The sequence below is a fragment of the Nelusetta ayraudi genome, unplaced genomic scaffold, assembly GCF_046127955.1.
Source record: "Nelusetta ayraudi isolate G7.1 ecotype Tasmania unplaced genomic scaffold, CSIRO-AGI_Nayr_v1 ptg000134l, whole genome shotgun sequence".
In the NCBI taxonomy this organism is placed as follows: domain Eukaryota; kingdom Metazoa; phylum Chordata; class Actinopteri; order Tetraodontiformes; family Monacanthidae; genus Nelusetta; species Nelusetta ayraudi.
Genome location: NW_027466184.1, coordinates 978,332 through 1,002,500, shown reverse-complemented (window position 1 = coordinate 1,002,500; position 24,169 = coordinate 978,332). Strand labels below are relative to the sequence as shown.

Below are 24,169 nucleotides of genomic sequence, written 5' to 3'. Positions count from 1 at the left end.
GTCCTCCACACCTTCAGGGTCAATTAACTCCCTCAGTTGTCTTATTGTATCTTGCATAGCCTCGCTGTGTAACAGTGATATCCTTGCTAGGGCTGTCCCGATACTATATTTTCACTTCCGATACGATACCGATATTTCAACCTTGAATATCGGCCGATACCGATATCAATCCGATATCAGCATGCTACAAATGAAACATACTTTCATTATTTATTCTGTAGTGTGGAGTGTTAAAAAAGGCAGCATCAAGTGATATTACTCAAACAGAGAATACGAGTCAAAAACAGTTGTATTGGAGAACATGCCACTTATTATTAACAATTATTTAAAAAAAAAATTGCGGAATAGAAAAAATAAATCAGGAGGCCGTGAACAATGACTTAAATAACTTACAGTGCAAACAATTCAAAACAAGTGAACAAGTTTACTGCTCGTATATTCTAAAAACAACTGAGAGCAGCTATCGGAGTGTTAATATCGGAGACTTAAGATGACGTCCGATATAATCCGATATTCCTTTTTTGGCTGATATCGGACCGATATCCGATATCGGATCAGCCCTAATCCTTGCATCTGCCCATTTCCAGCTGTCTGGTTCTGCATGGAGGCGGCAACCTCCTCCAAGTTTGTTCTTCTGAACAGACGTAAAGTTCGATACAGTTTCAATGTCCCAATACTTATTACCACACTGTGTTTGTGTGCCAGAAGAGCCTTGTTACTAAACCTAATTTTTCACAAGTTGTTCCACTGAAGGTGTGTTGTCAAGTGACAAAAGTGCCATTGTCATAAATTGATCTTGAAATTTCTACTTTATTCATCAACAATTTTAACGTTGGCTTTATTCACGAAATTTCGGGGGGGGGGGGGGGGGGGGGGGGTTTACGTCGACTTTATTCACGAAATTTCTTCTTTTTAATGTCGACTTTATTCACGAAATGTTGTCTTTTTTCACAAAATTTCGACTTGAAACTTGAAATGAAAACTTAAATACAAAATCGCCTTCCTGTAATATTTTTTTTCTCTTGTGGCCATAATCCTCTTTCGTATTAACCATCTCAACAGGCCGTAAAAAAAAAAAATGTAATTGTTCTGCTTCAAACACAAGATTTCGTCCAGTCACCTTCAGATTTTTTTTTTTTGTTTGTTTGTTTTCTCTTTTTCCTTGCCTTTTGTTGAGTGCAGGAGCTGTTCCAGCTGTGGACACAACAATCAGGGTCATCAAGAGGCTCCAAATTAAGTCTGACTCATATTTTCCTTCCTCTTTTCTTTCCTCCCCAGAATGGCATCATTGAAAAGGACCTGACCAGATTAAAAATGCTCTTCTCAGAAATCGAGGTGTGTTCTCTCCCCCCCCCCCTGGCTCCCACTGCTGCTGTGTTTACAGTTTCACTCTCAGTTTTGTCATTTGCTGACACAAGTTATTGAAATGACTTCACGACTCCACTTGAACACGACCTTAGTTGTTCTTTCTTGAGATTTATTGTGTTTGTGGCTAGTAGGCCAGTGTAGGCTGCTTCTGCCACTATTATTATTTTTTATTGTTATTATATATTATATATTATTATTAGTAGTAGTAGTAGTAGTAGTAGTAGTATTGTTATTATCTCATGAGATCATAATAATCTTTGTCTTCCTTTTCCACCAACCACCTGCCAGTCTATAAATAGGGAAATGGCTCCAGAATACACAGATGACCAGGAGGAAGGTGAGTACACGTGTAGCAAAACTTCTTCTTTTTCTTCTTTTTTTCAAATTCATCCCACCAACTCTTTGTTTTTCCAAAATAAGAGCCTCCATGCATCGTCTTGTCTGCTTTTAATAATTACCCGTGTGGAAATTCTGCAGATCAAAGGTGTATTTCATGTGTTTTTTGGTGTGTGTGTTTTTTTTCTTCTTCTCCTGTGCGTCGACAGAAGTTCATGATGGCTGGCAGTTTCGACCTCCTCCGCGAGGAGTCACCAGCAGCGAGGAGTACACCCTCTGCAAAAGGTACGACCGGCGCTCGCCTCCTCACCTGTGCACAGTTGCAATCGTCTTGCTCTGTCAGTTCAGTTTTAGCCTCGTAATAAATAAACAAACTCCTCAAATTTGAATTCACTGATCGCGCACAGGCGATGTGAATGCAAATGTGTCGCTATTTAAAAAAAAAAAAAAAAGTTCTGAATCTTTTATTTGCATGAATTAGATTCATGTGACTAGAGAAGATAATCGCTTTAAATCCGAGTATTGGAAAATTAGTAAGAAGCAAAAAAAAAAAAAAAAAATGACAGCGTTTAAGCACAAAAAAAGCAGCAGCAAAAGTTTCTGCAGGGTTCAGTTTGCCACAAGGTGGCGCTGTGGCTCCAGGCCAGTGTTGTTGAAGCCAGTCAACAACTTCCTGTTTAAGGATTCAGTGGATCATAATGTGAGGTTACATTTGACTCGCTGTGACCCCAGATTGCGCAACCTCTCCGTCCACGCTCGAGGCGGGATTATAAAGCTTTACTGCCATAGGCTTGACCCACTTCCTGTCTCAGAAACACTCACTTCCTTTTTTTTTACGACGAGATGCCCTGAGAAACATTGCATCTACCAGAAATCAAACAACTTAAAGCAGCTAACTTCCTCTTGTGCCTGTCGTGGGGTGCCGTGATTTTCACCTCCGTGGGTGAAAGTGGTCAGTTGAGCCTTCCAAAAGGGGGCGCTGTTGAAAACGGGGTGAAGTCTGTATTTTTTATTACCTTAAATACCAGTGTCTTGTCCTTTTTGTGGTATTAGGGTTTTGTTTTTGTTTTTTGCCTTTTGCCTTTGGGCAGTACAATTTCACAAGTTGTTCCACAGAAGACATGTTGTCAAGTGACGAAGATGCGCAAATGCCATAAATTGATCTTGAAATTTCTGCTTTATTCACGAAATTTTCTTCTTTTTTAACGTCAACTTTATTCACAAATTATTTTTTATTTTTTTACGTCGACTTTATTCTCAAAATTTCATATTTTTTCGCAAATTTTTCACTTAAAACTGGAAATGAAAACTTAAATAAAAATCGCCTTCCTGTAATATTTTTTTCTTTTTTTTCTTTTGCATTAACCATCTCAACGGGCTATGAAAAAAAAAAAAAATTGTTTCAAAACTGCTTCAAACAGAAGATTTCTTCCAGTCACCTTCAGATTTTTGATTTTTTTTTCCCCTCTGATCAGAAACTTAATCATCCTGGCAGTTACAGTACAGTCAATTGGTTGGACCCTAAAAGTATGCTCCTGTAATGACAGAATATAAACAACACATCCAAAATAAAACACCCCCACCCTTCCCCTCCAAAAAAAAAAAAAAAAAGCAAAGAACATTTTAATGGAATTCTTGAAACCAACAGCGACATCCCAGTAGTTTACGGCTAATTATAAAATTGTCCATCTCTCCCGAGTTTGTGTCAACAGTGTCACCAACATTGCAGACTCTGTGAGTAACCCGTGTGTGTGTGTGTGTGTGTGTGTGTGTGTGTGTGTGTGTGTGTGTGTGTGTGTGTGTGTGTGTGTGTGTGTGTGTGTGTGTGTGTGTGTGTGTGTGTGTGCGCTGCAGGTACCTGGAGCAGGGCCTGTGCCGGTACGGCGCCCAGTGCACGTCGGCCCACTCGCAGGAGGAGCTGATGGAGTGGCAGAAGCGCTACGCCTCGCGCCTCATCCGCCTCAAGCAGCAGCAGGAGAGCAAGCACTTCACCGAGAACTACATGGAGACGCTGATAGAGAAGTGGATGAACTCGCTCTCGCCAGAGAAAGTGGTGAGTGTGCGGGGGTGGGGAAGTCGGCGATCCAGTCCGTTGGTTCTGCCGTGGAAACTATTTCGTGAAAAAGCGTCGCATTTTGCAAATTGCGAATTTCGGAATTTCCTCTCGGGGCTTGACCTCTGGCAGCCCAGCGGTGGTGAGTTCAGTGAACCCGGAAAATCAGGAAGATGGTGTAGGACAGTGGTTCTCAACAGGGCGATGGAGCCTCATTTTTTTTCCTTACCATGAAGCCGTGACCCGAATGTATTTATTCCACACGCCCGGTCAATAAATTATCAAAATGATTGAAATGCATTGCGTGTCCTGCAAAATAAAGGCCCCAACATTTTCACGAGGAATATGTGTATTTTAAACCCCTCTTTTTTTAAAAAAAAAAAAAAAAGAAGAAGAAGAAAAAAAACAAAGGAAGCTGCAAACCAATCATTACAGCTCCGCAACCCACCTGTTGAGAAATGCTGTTGTAGGATGATTTAGTCATGGACATCAACATCAGGAAGTGGCTGCAGCCTGTTGCCCACATAAGGAAACTGAAGCCTGAAGACTTTGTTAATCCCCACATTGGGGAAATTTGCGTAATTTCAGCAGCTATACAGTGCAAAAGAAGGAAAATTATATTACCAAAACAGACAATAGAATAAAAAAACATTTATAGACTAACACAGGGGGGAAAAAATCAGCAAAAGAACTGAAAGGCATAAAGTCGTCAACCACCGGTCGAATCCACTGTGTTCATCTAGAGTTTCGTGTTTAGTGCTGCAGTTAAAGGTCCAGTGTGTAAAATTTGTCTTCATTTACAATTTTTGTATTTGTAAAAGCTTAACATGCTGCGCATAAATACATTAATAAAAGTGTATATTCGCAGTTCAATAAAAGTTATTTGGTTTATAGGAATGTACACACGGAGCAGTCAGGGTGTCGGTGCTAGTTAGCTGCCATCTGGCACCACCGTTTGTGAAGGAATCGCATACGGTGAACTAAACACTAAATGTGCTGTCAGGGGGGGCTTCCCTAGAAATTTTACACACTGGACGTGTATGGTATTTTTTTTTTCTCTACCCCTTTGCCACTTTCCTGCACTTTTCAGCCTAGATAAAAAAAAAAAAAGAAGAAGAAATTTTTCCAGGCTGTAGTTCCGCGCTTTCTTGCTCACAAGTGACACGCCTGTTTGTTGTGACCGTCCAGCTTAGCGACTTCCTGGACGGAGTGAACGTGGACACCAGCTCCGGCCTCTCTGTGACCGTCTCCACCAAGAAGTCCTCGCACTCCTGGACCTTCTCCCTGCTCTGCAAGGTGAGGTGGTCCACCACCGCTGCCTCCACCCCCACATCACTTCTTTTTTTTTTTTTTTTTGCTCCTAATCTCAAATGAATCTCATCTCGTCTCCTCCGCCAGCCGGCCAGGAAGTTGTACCGCATCGCGCTGCTCTACGACGCCCACCGGCCGCACTTCTCCATCTCCAGCGTGACGGCGGGGGAGGGGCTGCAGACGCTGGCCAGAGGCTGCCAGGAGTGGACGCCGGGGGAGGAGGCAGCGCGTACGTTCAGAGGAATTTAAGAGCTTTGTTTTATTCATTTTCGAGGGTTTGAATGCTTATAATTGCTCAGGATTGTGGTGAAAATTCCCGTAAAATGAAGTTTTAGTGCTTCTTCCTCTCGAGAATGCAGTCAAAAATAAGGTGGTGCTTATTTTAAGGCCTTGTCCACATTGAAACGAGTTCTGAAGCGTCCACAAAAAGTGTTTCATCTCGCCGATGTTTGATCCACGCGGGGCTGCCTTCTGGAGTGCCTGAAAGCTTTTTATCATTTTTTTTTTTTCCTGATTCCCAGAGTGATCTGATCACTAAACCATTTTCATCCCTTATGATGCATCTTCTCTGAAGCGATGGCTCCACAGGTCCCCTTCCAACCGCACCCACAAGTCGCAGCATCGCGTCTGTCGTCGGTTCACGCTCGCGGCTCCTTTTGTTTTCGGCTGCCATTTTTTCTTCTTCTTCTATTTCTTCTTCTTCTTCTATTTCTTTTGTCCTTCTTTTGATTGTTTACAACACAAAACTTTGACACGTCCCGCTCCGTGTCTTCTTCTCTGCTTTTGTAGCAGCTCTGTGACGACGCTACAGCGCAGCCAACGGGCCTGGCATACGTACTACACCAGTTTCACGTGGACAAACGATACAATTCCCTGTTTGCAGAAAACAGTTTTTCAAAAACCGACAAAGAACCGGATGGTTCTCTCTCCCTCTCTGTGGACAAGGCTTCGCTCTCGTTTAGATTTTATTTATTTATTTGTTTGTTTGTTTGTTTGTCTGTTTGCACGTATAAGTATAAGATAGAACGAATACATATACATATCTCTCTTGATTAGAAAGATGTGAGAAATGGGCTGGTGAGATCAAAAACCTGACAGGCTTATACAACAATGACCTCACCTTCATCTAACAGTAATTTAATAAAAGTAAAGTAATAATTATAACATACCTGATGCGAGTTAGGGGAGAAAATCAATCAAAAAAAAAAAAGAACAATGAAAAATTAAAATATTAGCAGTAGTGATGGTAGTGACACTCCACAAGTAAACCTAATATTGGGAAAATGAGATTCACACAAACACACACACACGTAACAACAAACAACAACAAAGTTTCTGCTGCTGTGAACTTGACAACCTCACACGTCTTTGGCTCCGACAGTGGCGGCGGACAACGGCCTGGACCACTGCGTCTACAAGGTGACGGTGGGCTTCAGCACGGAGATCTTCGGAACCTTCCGGCAGACGGCGGTCTTTGACTTCGGCTCGGAGCCCGTGCTCATGCAGAGGATCATGGTGGACGCCGCCTCCATCGAAGGTTGCGGCCCAATCGCGAATCGTCTGCCTTTCGGCTCCGTCCATTTTCTTTGCAATTTTTTTTTCTCACGATGCTGCTCCTCCTCCCCCGCCCCCCAGACCTGGAACACCTGATGGCGGCCCGGCAGCAGCTCCTGCTGACGGCCCGGCGCTGGGACTCCTCCTGCAAGACCATCGTGGAGTTCACGCCCAACGAGAGCATGGCCGAGCTGGAGCGCAGCCTGCTGGCCCGCTACCAGATCCCGCTGTCGGCCGACCAGCTCTTCACGCAGTCGGTGATGGACAAGAGTCTGACCCGGGAGAACTACCAGGCTCGGCTGCACGACCTGCTCTACATCGAGGAGATCGCACAGTACAAGGAAGTCAGCAAGTGAGTGCTGGTTGTTTGCTACCTTCATCGACGGGTCTTCTTCATCAGAAGGTTTGAGGTGTTGATGTTGGTGGTTTGTGCCGTGGCTCCTCAGCCAGTCACGTTTAAATCATTGATCCAGAGACTCGGGTGGCATCTGCGGCTGAATGGTGATGCAGTGAAGTGGCCTCGTCATCCGAAAGAGTTTTGCTCAAGTATTTAAATTAGACACTAACTCTGTGTTTCTCAACTGGTGGGTCGTGAAGCTTGTTTTGGCCATTTTTGGGGGGGATTTTAAAATATATGTATTTCTAGAGAAAATGTTGGTTATTTATTTTGCAGGACCCACAGTTCAGTTCAATCATTTCAAGAATTTATTAACTAGACACGATGGAAAGTGGGCTAGCATTTTTATTTTTTGTGGAATAAATTCGGGTCGCGACTTCATGATGGGAAAAAAACATATAGGTCCTGAGACTCCACCAGTTGAGAAGCACTGGTTTAGTCAACTTGAACCTAATTGCGGGTGCAACTGGTTGTTCGACCCTCTGTGTGGCCCAGTGATGAACTGGTGTAACCTGGAGATGGATTGGATGGATGCTGGATGGGCAAACCGCTGTGAGCTTTATGCGGGGAGCCTCTGCTTCTGGCGCTGTTGCAGCAATCAAAAATGTGCATTTCAGATGTGTGCGGCCTGCTTGTTTAATATCTTTAAAAAGCGCAAATTTCAATCCCGCCGTTTGCCCTGAACTCTCTGACACCTTTTCTGGTTGTTTCGTCCGATCCAATCAGAACTTCAACGGTGCTGATAAACTGTCAGCGCTGCTTAAAGTGCTGACTGCTTGAATTGACTGAATTAGCTGACTGCTTGAATTGCTTGGACTTTGGAACAACAGCATTTTATTTTTCCTGCTTTTTAACATATGTTTTTATAACGATAATAATAATAATAATAATAATAATAATAATAATAATCATTATTATCATTATCATCATTATTACATACGTTGATTGCAGTGGCGGATGAGCGATCTTTGTTAAAATGTTAAAAAGTCAATGTTTTGGTGGCGTCATACTTCGACCCACCACAAGGTGTCAGGCTGGACTTTGTTTTCAGTCGGTGGGGAAGGCTGCGCACGCTGGAGATGACAGCTTGCGTCTCAGTTTGCGGGCCATTTTGAACAGAAGGAACACAGAGTTTTAAGGAGGGAAAAAGATCCACGTCCACACGGGTTGGTGTCTGCTGACGACGGCTGGTCGCCACGCGTGTCAAAATCCCGCTTTCTCCCCGGTAGCGGAAGTGTAGAAGCCCTTCGCCCCGTCCACTGCTCCGCTCCGTTCCCTCAGTTTGATCTGGTTTTAGCGTCATTTCACAGCCTGAGGAGGTGAATTACACCCCCCCCCCCCCCCCCCACCTCCCGTCACTGATTACCTGCCTGCCGGCGCTCGGATAATCTTTCCACCTGCTGCAGCAGCCGCCCCCAGCGCCTTCCAGGGCTGATTGAGTTTCCGGCAGGGAGATTTCTGCTTTGGCGTCGATCGCCTTCCATCCTTCCATCCTTCCATCCGTCTCCTAAAGTCGTTTGAGTGCGGCCTCGTCAAACACGCGCCTGAGTCAGAGTATCAGCGGGAGCTGCGTGACGGGAAGAGCTTCCATCGCGGGTTCTGACACCGGAGCTGTGAGCTGCATTAAGTTAACGTGTCTACAAATTAAAAAAAAATAAATAAAATAAAAAACACACACACACACCCGGTAAATGACAGTGAAGTCCCGGCACAGTGCTTAGCCTCATTTATTTTGCAGCAAACCAAAAAAAATACATATATACTTGCAGCAAATATTCAACAAACCTATTCAAAGAATGAAGATATTCAGACAAACCCAAAATGATTGGGGAAAATGCACATTGCAGTGGCAGGAATTATCCATAAAACCAAAAAATAAAAAGAACAGAGAGTTAAAAAAAAAAATTAAAGGTCAACTGTGTAACATTTGGAGATTTGCAGCGCTCTTGCGCTCCCTCTCCTGAGCTTGCCAGTGAACTACGGTGGCCTGTGCACGCAAACCTGGATCCCCCGTCCACATTCTCCTTTCTAGCTTATTTGGGGATGCCAGCGATCATCCTAAATACGAATCTCGCTGTCAGGCAGCTGGATTGTCCACACCAGGCTGCCTTAGAAATATGAAACCGTCTTGGAAGAAGTTGACAGAGAACATTTGCAAAAAAAAAGGTAATTGGTTGAACCCTTGATCCCAGCGTAGGCCTTCTGATGCTGGACTTGGTCTACTTTGGTGCACTTTGGTGCACGTACACGCGTCATGTTCGATAAACTAGCCAAGGTAAAGCAAAATACATTAGCTTGTTGTCTTGAGAAAAAGGCCTCGGTGCCGTTCTAGATCCACATTTTAACAACGATAAGCCGTCGCCCAGTTCTCTTTAGCATCGTTAGCTTGTAAAGGTCCGACCGGCTGAAACCATTAAATCTCACCGCCGGCATCACTGAAAGTTCAGAGCCTCTGCTGCTCTTGCAGAACCCCGACATCTCTGCATGTGTTTGTCTGCCTGTTTGTTTGTTTGTTTGTTTTTTTCTCTGAGGCTGCAGTCAGTCTGACGTCTGATGTAACATTGAAAAAAAATAAAAAACCTGGACAAAATAAAATGCTGGAGAGCCCGCTGGCCTGCCAGTAAAAAAAAAAAAAACAGAATGCATTAGCTTATCAGTGTAGCACGTCAGTCAGTCACTCATCAGAGTTCATCACCAGTCTTGCTTCCTGTTTCATCATTTTCAATCCGGCCGAGAGCTCAAGGACAATCTCAGACAATCTAAGGGTGAACCCCCCACTCCCCCCCCCCCCCACACACACACACACACACACTCACACACCACCACCACAACCCCACATTTATATATTCACAAATAAACTGCGTTCTAATGCTTGTTTTCTCCCGCAGTGCTAAAATCTTTTTTTAAACACCAGTCTGGTTTTTGTGTTTTGTGAAGAAATGCAGGTTTTCTGATAGATTTGGTTCATCCACGGCTCGACGGTCTCGCGTGTCCATTTTTTTAAAAGCAGCGCTGCGATGCACTAATGGTTTGCAGCTAACTGATGCAACTAAAAGCCGTAACATTGACTATAAGTATAAGAAATGTTCTATAAATATGTGTTAAACGGAGAGTATTTTGATCATCTGTTAAAAATCAGCTCCTGTGAGGTTGTAAAAGCACATTCCTAAATATCAGGAAGGACCCGGTGGTTTCTTGTGTAGCATTGACAGGAGGGTGGTGGGAGAAGGGCGTTTCATTTCAACTTGCCCGGAATTTTCGCGACGCTACCCGTGAGCAGCGTCGCGTCACACTAGTCTCGGCTCCTAACAGCTAATTCACACAGATTTGGATCATTTGTCAGATCAAAGAGGTCGTTTTTCTCCTAAGCTGAATAATTTATGAGGAGCGCGGCCGCTGAGCTGCACATTTAATATTGTGTTTGTATCTAAGTTTCTGTTGCGGTTGTTGGAAGAGGACACGAATGAGGCAGTCTTAAAGGGGGGCGGAGCCGGTTCCTGGCCGGCGGGGGAGGTATCAGTGCCCCTTGTGACATCAGAGAGGGCTTATTTTGTCAGTGCTCGTTTTTTTTTTTGTTTTGGTTTGGGTTTTTTTTTTAAGAGAGGCGCCAATACCGATACCAGTATCCAGTATCGGTACCGATACCGGGGTTGAGTACTCTACTTGTACTCGTAAATAAAACTCGTAAAATATGTGCCGATACCACAACATCAATACCAATTGTATATAATCTATGTATACAACAATTTTGTTATATCGTGTGTGTGTGTGTGTGTGTGTGTGTGTGTGTGTGTGTGTGTGTGTGTGTGTGTACTGTGGCGAAACTTGCGACTGTCACCACATATTCTAGACCAGGGGTGGGCAAACGTTTTGACTGGTGGGGCCACAATGGGTTGTAAAATGTGCCAGAGGGGGGTTAGCGGAGCAGCAGCAGATGGATGGTGAGCCACCTCATAGGAGAAAAAAATCTATCATGGGATATGTAGAAAACATGTTGCTTTGCTTTACAACAAAATCAGTGTCTTTGAAGCCGCACGATATTTAGCTCTTTATTGAACTGACTCTGAAAAGACTGGGGAAAAAATGATGAAATACAGCCATTTTGTGACTTAATTACGGGTCAGTTTCACTTCAAATTGGAGGAATGTTAGGTGAGCGCTGTTCTGTAAAACAAGAAAGTGGTATTGGTGCATCCCCTGGTGTTTTTTTTGTCCTGTGTGCTCCAGCCAGAGTCTGAGGAAACCTTCACCAACAGCCGGTGCTTTTTCTCTTCCAGGTTCAACATCAAAGTCAACCTGCAGCTGGTCACCAGCTTCATGCTGACGGGCCTCTCGGTCGGAGCCAAGTACGCTCAGAACGGACAGCTGTTTGCACGCTTCAAGCTGACCGAAACACTCTCTGAGGTACTGCTGCTGCTGCTGCTGCTTTGAGTTGTGAAGGTTCTCCGTCTCCGTCTCCAGCTCTGCTGCAGCAACCTTCTTCTCTCCCCCTCCCCCTCCCTGACAGGACACCCTGGCAGGGCGGCTGGTGATGACCAAGGTGCACTCGGTCCTGGTGCTTCCGCTGTGCCGCGACGGCCTCGGCGCTCAGCCGCTGCCCGGCGTGAAGGAGCGGGTGTACGAGGCCGTGATCGAGGAGAAGACCAAGGACTACATCTTCCTGAGGATCTGCAAGGACTGCTGCGAGGAGCTCGGCCTGCTGCCCGACAGGGAGATTCAGGTGAGCGGCCGCAGCCCGGTGAGCGAGGCCCCCCCCCCCCCCCCCCCCCCAGCAGCCAGGTGCGGGTCAGGTCGGCCCCAGTAGAAGGAGGAGGAGAAACTTTTATTAGGCCCCGCGTGGGGAAAATGCAAACTTGCAGCAGCAGGAATTCTAGTTACAACCAAAAATAGAAGGAAAAAAAAAAACAAATAGTAGAATTAGAAATTAATCTAGAAATAAGGTCCAGTGTGTAATGTGTTTGGAGTGGTTACATTTTAGATGACAGTGCTGCTCACCCACTCAACCTCCCTCTACCAAGCTTGCCAGTGAACTACAGTGGCCTGCACACACAAACCTTGATAGCTTGTCCTTCTTCTTCATTGGTTTATTTGAGGACGAAATTTTACAACCTGGACCTTTAAATTTCATAAAGAGTATAAGCAATGGCCATACAGTATGTGTGTCAGTAAACCCCAACAGTCACCCAGCAGCTTCAACTGCGACCATCATGCATCACATCAGCGTCTCTCACATCCAGTGAGCTGAAGCAGGAAGAACCATGAGAGAGAGAGATGAACGCTGTGTGTGTGTGTGTGTGTGTGTGTGTGTGTGTGTGTGTGTGTGTGTGTGTGTGTGTGTGTGTGTGTGTGTGTGTGTGTGTGTGTGTGTGTGTGTGTGTGTGTCTCATCATTGCAGTTTCACTATTTGCTGCACGTTGGGTGTGTGTACTGCATTATGGATGCTCTCGCAGTTTTACTTATGAATGAAGCGCGCTGGCTGTGATGGCATTGCCCTGCGTGTGTCGGGCCCTGCTCCTGACAGCACTGCCGTATATTCAGTATCAGTGTATCACATGGTCCTTGTTGCCTCTGGGTCTGCTCGTTACCGTGAAGGTGAGCTGGTTCCCGGTCGACTCACCTGGTTAAATCAATGAAACGGGGAGGGGAGAAAGGGGTTGATTCTGGTTTCACGCCGCCGACAATCCTGTTAGCAAAAAGGTCACAAAGCCAGAGGAGGAAAATCTTTCCTGGAAGTTGTGGCTTTTTTTTTTTCTTTTTTTTTTTTTCTTTTTCGCCTCGGAGAAAACTCGCCTTATTAAATGAGTCGGCCGCCCTCGGCCTCGTCTCCTCCCCCGTCTGCCAGCGGCTTTCACGAGGCGTCTTCACTTTCCTCCCTTCGTCTTTTCTTAATCCCAAGTCCCCCCTCCCCCTCTTCACGTCTGCTAGTAGACAAAATCCTTGAGCGTCAGAAATAAAAAAAAATCTTTTAAGTTCCCGCAAAACACAAGTCTCGTTTTTTAATTTAATTCTCACGCGTGGTACTTTTAAAATGGCCCAAATGTCCAGGCGATGCCAAAGGAAAAAACAAACACTCAGTGAGACCTTTTGGTGACTGGTAACAGAAAGTCGTGAGTCTAACACTGGTCAGCGAGCGTCAGCTGCAGGGCTGCTCGCGGCTCTTTCATCCCTCTGCTGCGGCTCTCTGTGGCTTTGGGAAATAATTGATGAGTGTCTCATTAAAATGTGTTTAATTTTAGTTTGTTAATGTCTAAAATGTAATTGTAAATTTGACGATTGTGGTGAAATCTAAGCATAACATGTTAAAAATATCATCTTGATAATATAATAATGATATAATCTCATATGTGTCTCCACTGCCGACGTTCGACACTTGTCTTGAACTCTTCTAACCCAAGTAGACCAACTACAGAGAACCTTTAAATGCTGTTCAAAAGGCTTCTGTGGCTCCAAGTCTTTTCTGTCGGGAAAAGACTCTGTCAGGGACCGGTCCAACCAGGTCCCTGAAGCCACAGGGTCCCGCCAGCTTGGCCTGACTGACGGTGCTTGAATGGTTGCAGGTGGAGCTGCAGTTCCAGCTGAACCGGCTGCCGCTGTGCGAGATGCACTTCGCCCTGGACCGCATCAAGGACAACACCATCCTGTTCCCCGACGTGGGCTTTGTTCCCACCATCCCCTGGAGCCCCAACAGGTGCACAACTCCACCTCACACCGCACCTACATCCACATCCACCTGGGAACACTCCTCTCTTTAGCTGTGTTGGACATCAGGTTCAGTCCAACAGTTGGAAAATGTTGTTAGCTAATAGTTTCCTGTGAAAATGTAGCGTGGATTGTTCATTTTTTTTGCCAATTGTGCTAGGCCTGGGCAATATACTGACATAAGAAATATATTGATATATTTTTAAACATTATATGGAAATAGGCCGTATCGCCGATATCGATATCATTCAAATTTGCACTGCGATCCTTGATCCTGGCAAGCTGCAGACCCGCACAACAAATACTTCCGGAGGAACCCTGCGCTGCAGAAGCCCCAGCTGCAAGGCAGCCCCGAAAAAAAAATTCTGAGCACCTAAAATGTGCACCTTACAGAGCTTTAATTTAAAAAAAAAAAAAAAGGCACTCAGTTTTTGTTACACAGTATTTACGTTTACATTTTATTGTTTTTTGAACAGCAGAGCATTTACTCATGAACCAGGTGAAGAAACCTATTTGTTATTTATTCACTTGATTTTACAGCCGTTGACTGAAAAAGTCGGTTTCAAAGCCACTTTGACTTTGACTGAACATTTTGCTCTCACTCTGCGGGAAAAAAATATTGGGATATATATCGTATCGTACGTATCGTATATCGACGTTGTCCTAAATATATTGGGATGTGGCCCAGCCCTAAATTGTGCCATGTTTTGCCACGAGATGGATCGGCGGCAGTAAATGAGCCCCAGAGACAAGCCGATGCTGAGGAGAAGCAGCATGCTAGCACCTGCTGGAGGAGCTGCTGTCAACTGGGCCGAGGTGGAATTATCATTCCGGTGGTTCAGTCGGCATTGACCTGCAGGAACGCTCCTGCGAGGCAGCTACAAGCTTGTCATATTGATCCTATGCAGCTCGTCGTCGGCTGAATGTTTGGCTGCGGGGGGGGGGGGCCACTTTATTCTGCAGCATCCACCCAAAACTTTGGGTTTGGACAACAAGCAACAACACAAACTGCATCCAAAATTTTATTGGTTTTCCAATTACAGGAAAATTTATTTATTCGTTCATTCATTCATTCATTCATTCATTCATTCATTCATTTATTTATTTATTTATTTACTACTCTATTTATTAGTTACTGTCTGCATAAATTTCCTAATGCGATATTCTGGAAACTCACCGAGTGTAAAAAAAAAAAAAGAAAAGAAAAAAAAGTGCAGAAACTACAGATTCAACTTTTTCACATTTACATGAGCGATCAGCAAGATTTCTCATTTAAAAAAAAACAAAAAAAAACTGACTTTTATTTCCAACATCTGTTTTTTTTTTTCCCGTGTCCTGGACCGTGTCCGGGCCTGCATGCAAGCTAAAGTGTTTGCCATGTTTCAAAATTCGAGAACTTTATTTGTCACCTGCTCGTGCTGGACGTGCAGTGAAACGTGACCTCTCGCTCTCCCCGTGTGCCTGCGCCGGCCCGCTGTACTAAAACCCTGCCGAGTCTCAGCGGGTATTACTCGACTCGACCGCTCCTCTTAAACCCGCCGCTGGCATCGGCTCGGAGACGTTCTCCGGCGGACGCTCCGGGATGCTCCCGGCACTCGCGGGCCCGCTGGCTCGGCGCCTCCTGGCGGCTTTAGATACGTCACACCGGACAGGTGTGAGAGGAGGGGAGCGACGCTAATCTTTATTGACTGCAGAGAAAGAGAAGAGAAAAGATAATCCCCAGGCAAATGTTTTTTCTTTCCCCAGCCTGCTGCCTTATCTAAGCCCCAGAATGCCATGATTGATGCAGAGTTTTGTTTTGATTGGAGTTTGGAGGACGAAGAACGACTCGCTCTCGGGGGGTTGATGGTTTTTCCTCCTTTAAATGATTGATATCTTTCCATAAAATGGAGATTTTTCCTAATTTCCGACATGTTTCAGCGGCCAAAATGTAGAGAAGTAGGAAAAACCTGTCTGTTGAAAAGAAAGATATTAATCCACTCAAATTGCAGACATAATGAACACAATTAATCCATTGAAATGAGTGTGTTGTTCATTCGATGGTTTGTTAATTATTTCCAGTCGACGTGCGATGAACAAATTATATTGCGTTTTTTTTTTGTTTTTTTTTTTTTAATGGCGATGCACAGTCACACAGTGACGATAATGATGATGATGATGCAGAACGAAGTTAGCCGCAGCTCGACGCGCGATCTGTTTGGCTGCTGTTGACTGCTGTTGAGGACTTAGTCTGCAGTCGTTTTCTGCCTGCTTTGCTTTCTAAACGGTGTGTAAATGAGCTCCACTCGCTCTCTGCTAGACACACACACACACACACACTATACACAAGTCGTGTGTGTGTGTGTGTGTGCGCGTGTGTATCCTGGACTGCAGTGGAACAGCCGCGCCTCATTAATGAACAACTCAACAACGTATTTAGCCCTCTGTTCACAGCCTCCTGCCAGAACTGAGCCTCCACATGTTTGGCAGGAGAGGGAGGGGGGGTCTCAGAGGGCAGCTAACGCTAATCTGGGAGTGGTGTCGGTGCCCTTTGTGACATCATAAAGGGCTAACGTCCCAACCAGCTAAACTAGAACCCTCCTTCGCCCCCCTCCCCCTCTCCCCCCCGCCCTTGTCTGCAGTGTTAACAAACACGCGCTAACGGGCGGTTTCCTCTCCTCCTCCTCCTCCTCCTCCTGCGGCTGCAGGCAGTGGGACGAGCAGCTGGACCCTCGTCTGAATGCCAAGCAGAAGGAGGCCATCCTGGCCATCACCACGCCCGTCTCCGTCTCCTTGCCGCCCATCCTCATCATCGGGCCCTACGGCACCGGCAAGACCTTCACCCTGGCCCAGGCCGTCAAGCACATCCTCCGCCAGGAGCACAGCAGGTCGGGCTCCTCTTCCTCTCCCTCTTACTGATCTTCCTCTTCTTTCTCCTTTACCTCCTCCTACTCCTCCATCACATCTCTTTTTTTCCCCTTCTCCTTTCCCCTTCTCCTTTCCCTCGTCTTGTCCCTCCTCGTCCTCCATCTCCTCTTCCTCCTCCTCCACCCTCTCCTCCTCTTCCTCATCCCCTTCCTCCCCTTCTTCTTTCTCCTCCATCTCCTCTTCTTCCACCTCTGTCTCCTTCTTCCTCCTCCTCCTTTGTCGCGTCACAGAGGGCTGTTCGCAAGAACATTTTTTTTTTTTTTTTTTTTTTTTTCTAATATCAATATCATTTTCTAACAAAAAAAAGTTCAGAAAACCAAAAGAAGTACAGTTTGAACTTTTCCGTATTAAAGTCACGTGCTTATTTTGATATTTGATATTTTCTCTGCTTCAAATCCTTCATCGCAGTCATCCGACCAGTTTTGGATGATTCATTCGTACCTGGACTGTGTTTGCAGGATCCACTTCCTGTTCTGCTTTGCGTGCACATGCACATGCATGTGCCCACACGGGCTTGTGCTCCCCCTCCTCCCCGCCCTCTCTCAGTCAGAGGCCAAGCGCTGTTGCGCGTCGCATAAACGCTCCCCTGCCAGTGGTGAAAAATGGATGAGCGGCTTCGGCCACCATCGCCCGAGCAGAAGGCAGCGTTTTGTTTTCATAAGTGAAAGACGAACGTGTCTGTGTAACATCATATGGGAGGTGGGATAAATAAATAATAATAAAAAAAAAGCAGGGAAAACCCGTCTTTGGGAAAATGCAATGTGATGTAATATTCATTCCTTATTTCACTTTAAATGCATTTAATATTCCGTCTTTAATGTGAATTATTGATGCTTTTAAAAGCCGAGACAAGGAGATGTGACCCCTCTGGACCTGAGGCTCATCACACACTTGACATTATAAGGGGGAGGTTGTGGGGGAGGGGAACCCTTTCCTCAGCTGGTCGTCAGGTCATGTGATGTATGCAAACGTAAATGACAGCTCTGCATTTTTCAACATTAAACAGCGTTTTGAAGCTGGTCCAGCTCCCTCCCTCCCCCCTTGCCAGCAGTTAATCAATGCTGATTAATATTTCATAGGATTTTTTCTTTTTTTTTTCTATCATGGGATCCGACCTCCCCCGCCCCGCCCCGCCTTTAATAAGTTTTGATCAGTCCAATCATAGGGAACATCTTATTCAAAGCTTTTCGGCAGAATAAATGTGGCTGCGTGCTGAAGCTTTTTTTTTTTTTTATCCTTCTGCTTTTCCTTTACCATGTTCACTAAGAAGAAAAGAAGCTCGCGTGCCGCATCTGGATGTCTGCAGAACGCGTCTCTCAAACACTCCCGATGAACCAACTGCCGGCGGTTTCTGAGCGGACGGCGTCCCGTCCTGCTCTTGCCCTGACATTTCTAAATCTCTCTCTGTCTCCGTTTCCCTGCAGGGTTCTGATTTGCACCCACTCCAACAGTGCAGCTGACCTTTACATTAAGGACTACCTTCATCCCTACGTCGAAGCAGGAAATCCACATGCCAGACCTCTCAGGTACGGACGCTGGCGTGATTGGTGGATTTGGTGGATTTGTCTTGACGTGCGTTTCATACGCAGCGGAACTTTCTTTCTTTCTTTTTTTTTCCTTTTTTTTTGTGCTTTATCGTTTTCTGTTTCTGAAAGCAAACCGTTAACAGTGTTAATTCCGCTATACAGCCGTATTGACTGTATACTTTCTAAACAAATTATTTCATCAGTTGTAATATTTTGGACAAAACAGGCTCATTTCAAAAAAAGATGACATATACATTATTGAATACAGAACATCACAGAATTTTTACAATAGGTAAAGCAGATTGGAGTGAAAGCAGAGCATTTGTGGAAATCCTACTTTTGTATTCAGTGGCCTTTGCGTCCCTTGAGACCGTTGCAAAACAATCCACATTGTTCTCATTCGTCTCTACTCACTGGGATTAGTGGAACTGGAGCGGCTCTTCTCAGATTCATCCCTTCTTATGATACACTTGTAAGATTGAGGGGTTTTTTTTGTTGTTTTTTTTTGTTCCCGCTAGTGCGAAATTTCCTAGAGCTGTTTCATCTATTGATTTATTTTGAACCGCTCTACACCCTGGTTGCAATGTGGCAAAAAGTCAGAGCCAAATGTCGGCCGAACCCTGGACGCTCAGAGGATGCTCAGAGGATGCTCAGAGGATGCTCAGAGGATGCGAGTGGCAACGTCCCTCCCAGCTAATTTGAGGCCTTTTGTCACATCTGTGCACAAACCTGAGGAGCATATGGGCAAATCTGGTGTTGACGACTCCCAGGGTGACTTTCTCTGCAGCCGCGTCCCTCTGCTCGATTATATCAACGAGAAACTCCTTAATAATCTTTAGAGGGCCACGAGGGCACCGGAGCAAGGGTGCACGTTTGATGAAGGTGAACCAGGCCAGAAAGATGCAGGAGGCCTGGAGGACGAGTAAAAAGGAGATACAGTGGATGTAGTAAAAGAGGAGGTGAAGTCAGTTGGTGTGGGAGAGAAGCAAAAGGATGCAGATGATTGGCTGAGGCAACTCCTGAAGGGAAGTGGAAGAAGATGGAGATGGACAAGAAGAAGTGTGATACCGATAAACATACCCAGACTGGGTCTTAGGATGTGTGGACCATGCAGAAACTAGTCATTGCCAGGGATGTAAAAATAAATAAATAAATAAATGGTTGTCATGCTTCATTCTCCCTGATTGGTAGTGCGTTTAAACTCTGTGTTTCTGCTGTAACTTGAACTAAAAACGTCCATATCGACTAACTCAGCAGGGTCAACATCCAACTTACCAACTAACATGCACTGGAAAAGCTTAATCTCAATTTAAATGTTCCACCTGCTCCGCCTGACACTCCCACCACCCACCTCCAACCCCACCACCCCCCCCACCCCTTTTCTCTTTCGCCCATCCAGGGTGTACTTCAGAAACCGCTGGGTGAAGACCGTCCACCCGGTGGTCCAGCAGTACTGTCTCATCTCCAGCACACACCTCACTTTCCAGATGCCCAGCAGGGAGGATGTCCTCAGGCACCGTGTGGTGGTGGTCACCCTCAGCACCTCGCAATACCTCTGCCAGCTCGACCTGGAGCCCGGTACGTCACCAGAGGGCCGCCGTCTGAAAAGAATGTTGTCAGATTTAAATCCGAAAGATGCAAAAGTTTGTGTGAATGAGATTTTTTTTTTTGTAAAATACAGAATACATGAATAGATTTCACTATCCTGTTATGTTGATACTCTTCTTTTTTTTTTTTCAAATGTGTGTTTAACATTTCAGCTAAAACAAACATTGGTAGCTGCAGCAAGAAGAGAGTGTACACTTCTGAACTGCAGAAAGTGATTTTTGTCTTCATCTTTTAAGCCATGCATGCAAAGAGATGTTTGGATAGATCCAGATATAATCATCAGCCACACAATAATCAGATAGCAAATGCTAATATTTATAATTTGTAGTCTTACTGTCGTTGAGTTGCACATAGTGCAGAGGAGGGGGTAGGGGCAAGTCCATGTGAATGCACAATTTGCCATCCCATAATAATGAAAACACACAGGTCTTCTCACATTGGAGTTATCTCCACTGTCACTGTGATGTTGCTTCCTTTGTGCTTTAAAGGTTAAATGTGTAATATTTGGAGATCTTGAGACGATACAGCGACATCAAGTGGTTACATATTAGATTGCAGCGCTCTTTCGCTCACTCGCCCCCTCCCAAGCTTGCCTGTAAACTACAGTGGCCTGCGCATATAAATCTGGATACCTCGTCTACTTTCTTCTTTCTTGGTTTATTTGAGGACGCCAGCGTTCACCCTAAAAATGAAACTCGATGTCAGGCAGCTGGATTGCCCACACCAGGCTTCCTTAGAAATATGGTGGTGCAAAGATGGAACTGGGATAATGACTCTTGAGCTATGTATATTCAATTAGATATACCGTTGTATGGGCAGGAAAACCAAATTACTTTTACTGTAAGGCAGGTTTCTTTGGGCAGTATATCCAGCTTTTACTAATATAAAAAAAGACCTTTTAGTGTGAAATGCCCCAGTTTAATTTTGAAGGTTGTAGACATAAGAAAGAACAAGGTAAGTAACCCTTCCTCTGATTAAACTCTTGATTCTCGTTTAGCTTTTGAAAAGCCTCCGTTCAGTTTGTGCAGCGCCTGCTGTTCAGCCTCCATCACGCAGCCTCGGCTGGAGCTCCACCACACAGTGGGGAGGAAGAAACAAGGAGCCAGTTTGCTATTGGGGCCCAATAACTGACTGTAATGTGTCAGCAGAGGGGGCTGGTAGCCGTTGCCTGGGAACGCCATCTGCCTGTTTCTAATGCACTTCACACCATTAAGCCATCCTCCCCTTGTTTCATCTCCGCTGGTCTCCTGCTAGTCGACGGCAATGAAAGTTGCCTGGGAACAAGGCGACTGGGAGCTCGCTAAGTAGCAATAACAAATTTCGTCCTCTTCATTGCGCACGCAGCCCTACAAAAAAAACAAAAAAGAACAGAGCAACTTGGTGCTTAAAGCTTACTTTGTCTGAAAACTGAATTTGGATGGGTCCATTTGTCTATCCATCCATCCAACAATCCGTCCATCCATCCCATCTATCCATCCATCCATCCATCCACCCACCAATCAATCCACCCACCAATCAATCCATCCATCCATCCAACAATCAATCCATCTGTCATCCGTCCATCCAACAATCAATCCATCTGTCATCTGTCCATCCACTCACCAATCAGTCAATCAATCCATCCATCCACCAATCGGTCCACCCACCCATCCATCCACCAATCAATCCATCTGTCATCCATCCATCCATCCATCCACCAATCAATCCATCTATCCACCCACCAGTCAATCTATCAGTCAATCCTTCCATTCACAAATCAGTCCATCCGTCCATCCAGCAATCAGTCCATTGGTCCATCCATCCATCCACCAAACAATCCATCGGTCCAACCATTCAACCGTCCATCCACCAATTAATCCTTTGGTCCATCCATGTATTCATCCATCTGTCCATCCACCTATCAATACATCAATTCATCGGTCCATCCATCCATCCAGAATGCTCCCTCAGTTGAATCAAAATCCTGTCAGCAGTCATCTGGAGTTTCCTCGGCAACGCTCCCACTGCCTCCTTCCTTGAGTGCACTCGTCTATTCCCGGGCCAGATGGGATGAACGTCCCCTCAGGCTACTGCTGTGTACCGCAAGCTCCCTTCCCACTGTGACTCGCCCTACAGACCTCTCAGACTGAGATCATTGGAGGCGCGTCCTGGTGCTACAACCACAGCTGCCGCCGCTATTTTCCTCCCTTGAAAGGCGAAGGACTCGTACATTCACTTGCGAGTGTGAAGATAGGCGATTAAAAACACAGTGCAACTAAGAGGTAGAAGCAAAAACAGTATTTTACCCTTCTGGTGTTTGCAGAAGCTCGTCTCCACAATGATTTGTTTCAATACCACTTTACTGCCTGGATCTAAAGGTCAAAGGTCGCATTGTAGTCAGTAATGGAACATGATCTGAATGCCAAGTGCCTTTACTCATTTTTTGTTGTCAGACCTCATCCAAGAACTAGATCAAGCCGGTTGACTTCAACTTCTGTCAGCGCTTCACCCTAACAAAATAATTGATTAATCAAAACTATTATTTTTTAATCATAATTATTATAAATATATATATATATTAAAAAAAAAAGTTGTTTCGCCAACTAACTGTTAATAATTAGTGTAGTCAGCCATTCCTCTGGTTCAGACCCCCACCCCCACCCCATCCCTCAGCTGCTGTGTCCCAGGTGATGCATTAAGCTCTATACATGCTGCAACAAGAAGTCCAACCCCCAGTTTTCTCCTCCTCGTGCGACCCGTCTATTTACTCTCTATGTAAGACCTCCCTCCACCATTCCTACCCCCAACCCCGGGTCTCCCGTTTCATCCCGTCTTTGCTGCCTGGGGGAAACTATGCCATTAGTAATGAGTCGTGTACGTTACGCTTGTGAGCTCCATTTTTCTCCTCCATATGCACCTAAGGCTTATCAGAAGAGCCTGGCCTCCATAATAATTAACTCTAGCCCTCAGCCGCGCAGGGAGCCACATGATGTCATCGCTTTTCTCCGCAGCTGCGATGCTCATTCATCTCACCGCGACCGGCGAGGAGGCTACTCGAGCGTGTGATCCCGTGTTGCGTCCGTTTTCCAGCGATTGCTCTGTGCATGATTCTGTGCACGCTATGCGAGCACACACACACAATAAGAGTCGCTGACCCCTGCTCTGTGAGATCCCGAAGTCTTTGCCCTCCAGCGAATCATGCGTGCTGAACGTTTTCACATCAGACCATCAGTCTATTGAACTGCGAAGGGTCGTTCCCCCATACTGACTTATCGAATGCAGTGCTTTCCAGAATCAACTAGATTTAACTAATCTCGAACGGAGCCCTCAGATGCTGGAGATTGAAGGCCCTCTGGCAACAAAAAAAATAATATTGGAAACAATTGCATGGAACCGCTACCAAGCGTATTTTAAGATAAGATTTGGCTTTATTCATCCCACAGTGGAGAAGTCCGCTGTGTTCAACCAGCGACAGAACCGAGTGTAGGTTGCTAGCTAATCCGTGACGGCGCGAGGTTCCCCTCTGGTCCGAGAGGCAACAGTTCACCTTATGGCCACCAGGGAGAAACGTGACATTTTAGCTAAACTCTAAAAACATCTCTTCTGTTTCGAGCTTCCTTCTGTTTCCTGATCTTGTCCAAAGCTAGAAGCTACAGTTAAAGTCCCAGTGGATTGTCACATCCTGAAGGATGCCAAACTTGTCTTCCCATCATCCCCTGAAGGAGCGGTGGTCTAGGTGATCTAACCCCCTAAATCCAACCCTGAATACTGAGTTCCAAGCAGGGAGGCAATGGGCATAATTCTTACAATCTCTGGTGTGACCCAACTGAGGATCGAACCCACAACCTCCCAGTCTCTGGGTGGACGCTCTACCACTAGAGCACCAAGCTGGTTCCTCTGTCTCCCCATCTGATGCGGAATGGCCAAACTGTGACTGTCTGAAACTGGCAACTGGGCTTCAGAGCTTCTTCAGATGGATCAGCGATTGTTCCTGCTCGATATTTTCTTATTCAAACCCATCAGTCTAGAAGTTTTGGGGGTGGGGTGGGTGGACTGGTTCTGTTTCAATAACGGACACTGCCGGTTCGGAGGAAACGCCCACTATGAGACCGACAACAGCTGGAACAGAGGAAGTCAGCGGGGGAGGGTTTGCAGCCACTCGTTCAAAGGCAGAATGAAAGATTGATCTTTTTTTTTTTTTTACCCGAACCAGTCCGTCTTTTATTGCTGTTTGTTTACTGTTTTCCTGCTAGCGGTTCTCCCGTTAATGTTTATCCCCCCCGCCCCCCTCTCATCCTCAACTGTCACATTTCATATCTGCGTGCCGCCGCCGCTGCCCCAGTGAAAGTGTCGGGCCTGGTCGGCTTCAGAGGCTGTTTTGCTGGTTGTTATTCAGCCTCTCCTCTCCTTTACCCTCCCGCTCCCTCCGCCA

At 45.6% G+C, this 24,169-nt stretch overlaps 1 protein-coding gene across 8 annotated transcripts in view; it reads left to right on the top strand.

Annotated features, from left to right (window-relative positions):
* Nucleotides 1–24,169, top strand: part of helz (helicase with zinc finger) — a 51,828-nt gene that overhangs the window by 9,086 nt on the left and 18,573 nt on the right. For 7 of the 8 annotated variants that reach the window (XM_076051237.1, XM_076051236.1, XM_076051234.1 and 4 more), the window contains exons 5-18: nucleotides 1,279–1,335; nucleotides 1,657–1,705; nucleotides 1,914–1,989; nucleotides 3,559–3,757; nucleotides 4,946–5,053; nucleotides 5,156–5,297; nucleotides 6,450–6,605; nucleotides 6,704–6,974; nucleotides 11,296–11,422; nucleotides 11,526–11,738; nucleotides 13,576–13,706; nucleotides 16,405–16,584; nucleotides 18,049–18,150; nucleotides 19,550–19,728. In XM_076051237.1, coding sequence (XP_075907352.1) covers nucleotides 1,279–1,335; nucleotides 1,657–1,705; nucleotides 1,914–1,989; nucleotides 3,559–3,757; nucleotides 4,946–5,053; nucleotides 5,156–5,297; nucleotides 6,450–6,605; nucleotides 6,704–6,974; nucleotides 11,296–11,422; nucleotides 11,526–11,738; nucleotides 13,576–13,706; nucleotides 16,405–16,584; nucleotides 18,049–18,150; nucleotides 19,550–19,728 — 1,990 coding nt within the window. The remainder of the gene's footprint in view (nucleotides 1–1,278; nucleotides 1,336–1,656; nucleotides 1,706–1,913; nucleotides 1,990–3,558; nucleotides 3,758–4,945; nucleotides 5,054–5,155; nucleotides 5,298–6,449; nucleotides 6,606–6,703; nucleotides 6,975–11,295; nucleotides 11,423–11,525; nucleotides 11,739–13,575; nucleotides 13,707–16,404; nucleotides 16,585–18,048; nucleotides 18,151–19,549; nucleotides 19,729–24,169) is intronic. The other variant, XM_076051230.1, reaches the window with a different exon arrangement.